At 44.2% G+C, this 7,918-nt stretch overlaps 1 protein-coding gene across 5 annotated transcripts; it reads right to left on the bottom strand.

The window, feature by feature from the left end:
- Positions 1 to 392: 392 nt before the first annotated feature.
- Positions 393 to 4,103, bottom strand: LOC140625388 (serine protease 58-like). 5 transcript variants are annotated; one of them, XM_072812660.1, is made up of 6 exons: positions 4,027 to 4,103; positions 3,289 to 3,365; positions 2,566 to 2,746; positions 1,883 to 2,136; positions 1,135 to 1,283; positions 393 to 645 (listed from the first exon to the last, which is right to left on the bottom strand). In XM_072812660.1, the coding sequence occupies exons 2-6, from the start codon at positions 3,344 to 3,346 to the stop codon at positions 496 to 498; spliced, it is 792 nt and encodes a 263-aa protein (XP_072668761.1). In that variant the 5' UTR covers positions 3,347 to 3,365; positions 4,027 to 4,103; the 3' UTR covers positions 393 to 495. The 5 variants fall into 5 exon arrangements, with proteins under 5 accessions (XP_072668761.1, XP_072668758.1, XP_072668759.1 ...); XM_072812657.1 differs by lacking the exon at positions 4,027 to 4,103 and adding an exon at positions 3,706 to 4,020 and having other exon boundaries at positions 3,289 to 3,381; XM_072812658.1 differs by lacking the exon at positions 4,027 to 4,103 and adding an exon at positions 3,706 to 4,020 and having other exon boundaries at positions 2,566 to 2,743; positions 3,289 to 3,381.
- Between the last annotated feature and the right edge of the window lie 3,815 nt (positions 4,104 to 7,918).

Raw genomic sequence — 7,918 nt, 5'->3', positions numbered from 1 at the left:
GCTTCTGTCTCTAACAATTATGTTGCCATCAGTCTGCTTACTATCGCGGTGTTTGCCAAACCTTATTAGATATGACGGAGTGAGAAGACCCAGACCTGACTCAGAGGCCTGGCTCAGCACTAAGTGAGGTCAAAGGAGTTGCCATAGAGGTGCCACAGTCTCACCATCACATTCCTGAGGCCCATATGCCCTTTGGGGGGTACAGGTTGAAGGAGAACCGCTTCATAAAAGTCTGAGGAAAGCACAGCAGGTGAGTAGGAAGTTGGAGGAGAGGAAGAAAGCGGTGAGAAGCTGGTTTATGCAGGAGAATGTTATCCAGCTCAATCTGATGATCATTCAGGGTAGGACTGAGAAAGGAGAAGAGAAGTCAAGAAAACAGAAGGGGCATAAACTTTCGGATAGCCAGACTCTATTCCCATCTCGTTCTGAGGGAAAGGAATGGTCAAGGATGGTAGACCCAGGTCTGAGGCCACTGGGAGAGGGAATGGAGAGAGCTCAGTTGCTGTGGATGACTTTGCGGATCCAGTCTGTATAGCGGGAAACCTTGGTGTAGTAGCCGACATCGCCTCTCAGAATGCACCCTGCTGACCAAGATAGGATGCCTTGGAGCTGATTTTGGCACAAGACTGGGGCAGCTGCCAATTCCTGTTAGAAGAAGAACAGATGGGGCAGACAGGATAGCCAAAGCAAAGTGACCTTTGCTCAGTGCCTCATGCCAAGTCCCATGTGAGGAGTCCAGGATGGAAAGACTTAGGTGGTGGAAGGGGCGATTGGGGCACATTGGATCTGCCTAGGGGGTTAAAGAAAACAAAAGAAAGAAAGACTTAGGTGGTAAGGGCTGGGAGAAACGTCTGGAGGACATCTTGGGTCCATCCCACCACTCATTCCAGGGCACATCAGAGTTAGCCGTAAAGAACTAAGAACACTCTGAGCTGCTTCCGCCCTAGCATCCATGTTCCTTCATTATTAGAAGGACACATTGTTTCCTGGATCCCATTGACCTTGATCTCATTTGCCTGGATCCCATTTACTATTGAATGTAGAGACAGGAAATTGGCTTGGTCGAGGAAGATATGTGGACCCCAAAACAGTGTCCTAGACTGAACTCAGAGGGGGCAGAGGGAAAAGAGTTACCTTACACATGTGTTTGTTCTCCAGAGATGATCCTGCACAGAACATGTTCTCCGTGATTTGAACAGGAATTTGTCTTACAGGGGACTCCTTGCAGTCATCATTAGAGAACCAAAAGACGGTCTGGTTTATCTGGACGTCAGGCTCTGAGCCTGAGCACACGAGTGTATGTGTGCATGCGCACACACAGAAGGGGAGAGAGGGAGAGAAAAGGCTTTGTTTCTCTTTGATCCTCACATATTCATCTCCCTTTCTTCTTCCCTTCCCTCCCTCTTTTTCTGTTATTAACCTCTCCATCATTCAATGAAAGAAAAACACAAAATGAAAAGGAACCAGAGAAAAATAAACATAGTGAAATGAGAAAACCAAGGTCTGGTCCCAGTATCATAAACTGCGTAACTTGGGCTTGTGCGTGCATGCTTTCATTAGTGAATGCTGGTCTCTCAGTTTCTGATGAATGAACCACACTCAGCATCCAGTGGGATTACCTGCAAACTCCCTCCCCACCCAGATACCTTTTCACCCTCACCTGGGGGAAAAGGGAGGCAAGAATGCTGGATTTCAGCGATCTCCAGCCATAAACAGTCATGTTACCAGTTTGGGCCTCAATTTCCAAATGAATAAAACTAGAGGTTAAGCTATAAGTTCTCGGGCTTCTTCCAGTTCTCATGATCTACAATAATAATTGTGTGATAATCCTCTTTGAGTGGCTGCTTAAGGAGCACTAAGGTCTGTCTTGAGGGCCACTCACTGGAATCCTTCCATTCCCAGCCCCAGCCAGAGACAGTGCACTTTCCCCCTCTTCTGTCATCTGTGGTGTTGGGCAGGGCCACCAGCTTCACCTGATCGTTGAGCTTTTGGGGATGACTCAGCTTGATGAGCATGAGGTCATGCTCAGCAGAATCCGGGGTAAAATCTGGGTGTTGGACAGTAAGCCTGGGCCTTAGGTTTTCAATCTTGTTTTGGAAACTGTGTTTTGAAGTAGCAATGTTTATCTCAAGAAATCTGGAACAGGCCACGAAGGATTAGTAGAGGCAGGAGATACCAGTCTATCGTCACCTTGTATCCTTTCTCCCCCAACTTGCTTTCTGACTTTGCATGAGTCCCTTCCATAACTTGCCAAGACCTCCATTTCCTTGTCTGGCAAGTGAGAAGTTTCTATTGCAGTTCTGTTACTCTGACCTGTACCACACTGGATATAGGCTTTTCTTCCCTATTGATTCATCCCCTGGTCTTCCACTTCCCCAGTTCCCCTGTCTACATCACCCCACCCAGAAATCTAACTCACAACCACTTATTTCCTGACTCCTTCCAATCACTTCTCAGGCTTGAGAGCCCTTGGGCAAGTCTCTTTAGGGCTGAGCCTCAGTTCCCCTTAGCAATCCCAGGGACCAAGGGGGGAGTGCTTCTCCCGCTAGGATCCCCATTACTCACGGTAAGAAGCAGTGGGCTGCAGTGATAACCCACTGTTTGTGGATCAGGGTCCCCAGACAAGCCTCATATTCTGAGTTCAGGAAAACCAAAAAGGTTGGTGCCATTTTGCTGTATATCTGACTGAACTGCTGGGCTAACTTTACTTGTATCGGTGTTGCTTTTAGAGTTTTTGTTGTTACTACTGTCGGGAAAGGAGGACAGAATTTTAGAGACAGGCAGACATTCCAGAAGACAAAAGTCTGAAACATTTTATGTGGAAGTGCTTTGAGATGGTCAATGTGTTATTGATAGTTGAGGTGTTGTTGAACCATTTCTGGGTCCTTCTGTTAATTTCCCCTTAGGCTTCCCTCTGTATTGGTAGCTTCCTTTTTTCCACTCCCCGTCTCCTTCCTTCCTTCAGCTTGATTCTTCTCTCTTTTCTTCAAGCTTCCTTCCTAGCTATATAGCAAAATCACAAAATTTTGCCAATACCCACCATCCATTGTGTCAAGTCTTACTGTCCCAGTCTGCATCTTCTCTTGTAGCCATGCAGCCAGAGGAAAACCAGTGGGCTCTAGATACCTGAGTGTGCTAGGAAACTTCCAATCACCGGGATCCTAAAGTCTTATCTTTTTTTATCTTTCTAATGTGCTCTCCACCCATCTTATCTAGACCCATTTACTACACTTTTCTCCAATATGACATTTTCAAAGTTTTAAGCCAAAAACGGGAACCTGCACTCACCAGCCACTGCCAGAATGCTGAAGATTAGAAAGAGGTGGTTCATGTCTCTGATCTCCATGCCCTCTTGCAGGGGAGACCTGGAAAGGGAATAAACTACCAAAAAGCCTGATCTCCTGGAAGTTTTGCAAAGGGAGAAATATCAAGGTGGGGTGGGAATATTCAAGGGGGCCAAGTGCTCTGAACCAAGGGAGGATGGCGTCAAAGGGAGGAAGGACAGCCAGACCCCATCTCTCTAGGTGTATGCCCTCGCATTGTAGTCTGGGAAATTTTTCTAAATGAAATGCCTGACCACAGAGGCATGTCCTATAAGCCAAGCTCACCTTATTAGCAAAGAGAAATCTCAAATGGCCAGCTGTGTCTGCCTTATTCCACAGTTGGCAGTAATACGTCAGCCCCGGCCCCCTTCTGTTTACTCACCTGTCCTCATTCAGCGTGGCTGATCTTCACCCCTGTGTGCGACATTTACTGGCCTTCAACTTCAAAATAAACTCCCTCTTCTCTGGGCCACAGACCCCTCTCACCTAACAAACTGAGCCTTCCCCCATGTCACACTGACTCTTGCCTTAATGTCACACTGGCTCCACCGCATGGCATCCTCTCATGTCACACTGTCCCTAAATCATGTCATCATCCCTCTCACCCCCAGATACCACTGGTCTCTCCCTGAAACTTTGCAGAGGCACATGGAGACAGACAGGGCTCAGCATGGAGTCCCTTGGAATGGAGTCAAAGGCATACCTAGTAGAATGTATCAGTTGGCTTCTGCTGCAGGGCAAATTTCCTCAAAACTTAGTGGCTTGAAAAGGTAGCCAATTGTTTGGTCATAATTCTGCAGGTTGCCCATTTAGGATGGGCTTAGCTGGGCAGTTTTTCTCTCAGCAGGGCTCACTGATACAGCTGTGATCAGCTGGCAGTCAATGGTTCCACAAACATGTCCGGAGATTGGCTGGTTGTTGACTAGAGTGATGAGGATAACTAGGCCATTGTCTGTCTATCACGCAACAGGCTAGTCCAAGATCATCCATACGATGCTAACTGCAAAGTTCCCAAGATCAGAAAAATGGTAAATCCCAATGCCCAACTCTTCAAGCCTTTGCATACGTCATATTTGCTAATGTCTCACACTGGCCAAATCAAGTTGCATGCTCAATTCAGATTCACAGAGCAGAAGAGACCCACTACCCAACAAGAGAATGTGTAAAATCATAATACAAGGGCCCAGGTAGAAAAAGGGGCATAGTTTTGGATCATTTTTTCTTGCCATTTTATTGTATAAATTTTTAAACATACAAACAATTTAAAGGCACTATACGCACTGTGAATCCTGCCTTGGCCCACAACCGATTTTCTCCAACTAACGCTTGACTATATTTGTGTTATTATATAGTATCCACCTACAGTTGGGGTGCTTGTTAGTCTACCACAGAGGCAACCAGCTCATCTCTTTCTTAATCTCCTACAACCCGACTTCCTCTCCCACCTCTCTGATAGCAACTGCTTTTCCCATAGCTGCCACCGTCACCTGTAACCCGAGATGCTGTGACAGCTTTCCGAGTGGCCTTCTTTGACAAGCTATCTCTTTCTCTAATTTGACAGATTGATTTTTTTTTTCATTTGTTGTGCTTCTTGCTTAAAAGCTTGTTGTTAAGTTGTAGTTGTTCTTCGTGCCTGTTACTTCATGTTTAAACTCCTCTGCTTGGCTGTGAAGGCCCCCAGTAATCTGCTACTAACACATGACTCTGTAAGAATATGACATAATGGGCAGAGTCAGTTCCTGGGCAATCGCAAAAGCAGCCTCTGTCCTTGAAAGATCTATTGATAAACTTCTTATCTCTCTGACCCACTCTAGTCCCTGCGTGTCCTAACCTCTTTTAAAATTGGCTATAATCTTTGGCTTTTAGCCCTCTTAGCATGACCCCAGGTGAACATCTCCCATCAGCACCCCACAGGCACCGATTTATGCTCTGACCTGGATATCTTCCTCTTGGCTCCTTGTAAAAAATTCCTTGACTTTCACTCTTCTACCATCATCTGTGTCCCTACTGGTGAGTGAGGGCTGGCTCCTCCTTCCTGCATGTGGTCTAACAGTGGCCTTCTTCTGATTGGCTGTGGGTCCTTGGCTGTATTTCCTGGGTTCACATAAGAAAGGATTCCCATCCATCCTCTGCTACCTATCTGTGCGAATCCTTGTCTGGCACCTACTGAGCTCCACTTGTTCAGACTGGGTTGTAGGAGCCTCTCAGATTCCAGTTTGTGTCCACCGTCCCTCTCACCCAACTGTTTCCCCGTGCATTTTTTGTCTCTCTTCTCTACTGTAGACTTTTTGCTCTGAGCCAGCTACTTTCTTCGGTATTCTTCACGTTGATCATTTCCCTACATGCTTCCTTTCATTCTTTGGTTTACTCTACAGACATATTTGGGGGGAATCTATCTCACCTTAACCCTTGTCAGGAAGTCTGCTCCTAGCCCACAACCCTTGCTAAGTGACTCAAGCTTGGATGTCAAAGGGCCAGAATGTGGATCCTCAGAAACACCTCTTGGATCAATGTAACTCTACTTCAATGCCCGAACCTGGCTGTCTGATCGAAGGCTGACCCTTCCATGTTCACAGCTCATCCTGTCAGACCCTCACGTGCTTCTGGATGGTCTCAGGCTTAAGAAGCTCCATTTACCTCCAAGGTTCATAACCCTGACTTCAGAGAGAATTTGCATCAGATTCAACTCTGTCTCCAGATCCTAAAATAGTATCTGGCGTCACATAGTAGATATTACAGACACACACACACTCAGACATACAAATACACTTTTTTTCTGGATGAATGAGTGAATACCGCTTATCTCCTGACTTAAAACTCCCAACAACCTGCCACATTCACCTGCCCTCCAGATGGCATAAGCTCCTTGGCTTGCTTCAGGTCACTCTCTGGTGAGTTAATGGGAATAGGATTTCCAGATTATGTTCTTTGAGCCCAGGGATTTGAGATTTAATCTTTTTTTTTCTTTTAAAAACTTAATTGAAGTATAATGACATACAATAAGTTGCACATTTTCAACATGTACAATTTGGTAAATTAATGAGCATATTCTCAAAAAATTCCTTATGCCCCTTTGTAATTCCTCCTCTTTCCCTCCAACCTGCTACCCTATCAGTAGGCAACCACTAATCTCTTTCTGTCATGATATATTAATTTGTATTTTCTAGAATATTAGATAAATAGAATCATGACAGTAAGTTTTCTTTTTTGGTCTGTCTACTTTCACTCAGTATAATTAATTTGGATTCATACATGTTGTTGTGTGACTCTAGAGTTCACTTATTTTCACTGCTGAGTAGTATTCTATTGTATTGATTTATGAAATTTGTTTACAGCTGAAGGATATTTGGGTTGTTTGCAGTTTTGGATTTTATAAGTAGAGCTTCTGGGAACACTTTCTATATGTGGGTCTTTATGTAGGCACATCTGTGATATATGTCTTTATGTTAACATATGCTTCCTTTTCTCTTGGGTAAATGACTAGAGATGAAATGGCCGAATTATATCTAGTAAGTATACATGTAACTTGTAAAGAAACTGCCAACTTGATTTCCAAAGTATTTCACATTCTTGGGAGCCCCTGGGTGACACAGTCAGTTGAGCTTCCAACTCTTGGTTTTGGCCCAGGTCATGATCTCAGGGTTGTGAGACTAAACCCCTCATCAGGCTCTAAGCTCAACAAAGAGTCTGCTAAAATTCCTCTTTCCCTCTCCCTCTGCCCCTCTCCATTCTCTTTTTCTAAAGTTAATAAATAAATCTTTTTTAAAAAAGTATTTTACCTTCTCACCAGAAGTCCGAGAACGAGAACAAGTTTCAGTTCCTCTATATCGAGAACCAGAACGAGTTTCAGTTCCTCTATATCTTCACCAACATTTGGCGTGCTTGGTCTTTTAAAAATTTTTAAAATTGAGATATAATTGACATATAACATTGTATTAATTTTAGGTATACAGTGTGTTCAGTCTTTTTAATTTCAACTATTCTCCTAACCACAAAATAGTGTTTCAGTTTGGTTTTAATTTGCATTTCTCTATGCCTAATGATGTTGAACATCTTCTCATGTGCTTATTTGTCATCCATATATCTTCTTTGATAAAGTGTCTCTTCAAATCTTTTGCCCATTTTTAAATTGAGTTATTTCATTCCTTGTAATTGAGATGTGAAGGGTTTCTAATATAATCTGGATAGGAGTTCTGCAATACTTCAGGAGCTGGAGGAATGGACTCCCATAAGTCTATCCACATGCCTCTTCTCTAGACCTGCTTGTTCCCAATTTTTGAATCTTCCTCCTTCCAAACCCCTGACTAACCAGCTACACTATTCATCACACAAGTCTTATATTTTTATTTCAGGCTACTTTTCTTTCCATACAATGTAGATGACCAGACGTACCACCAACGCTCTTCCCATCACTGCTGTCTCCCACGGCCATCTTTGGTTAGGGATTATAATATAGTGGTTCATTTCTGGCTTCACCACATACCAAGCTGATCCAGTTGTGTATCGAGACAGGTTTTTTTTCCTTTTCCATGAGTTGATTATAAGGGAATTTGCCTGTGCCCTCCAACTCCCCTCCGCCCCCAAAACCACAAATG

This window comes from Canis lupus, chromosome 36 (genome assembly GCF_048164855.1).
Source record: "Canis lupus baileyi chromosome 36, mCanLup2.hap1, whole genome shotgun sequence".
Lineage (NCBI taxonomy): Eukaryota > Metazoa > Chordata > Mammalia > Carnivora > Canidae > Canis > Canis lupus.
This window is presented reverse-complemented; position numbering and strand designations above follow the sequence as displayed.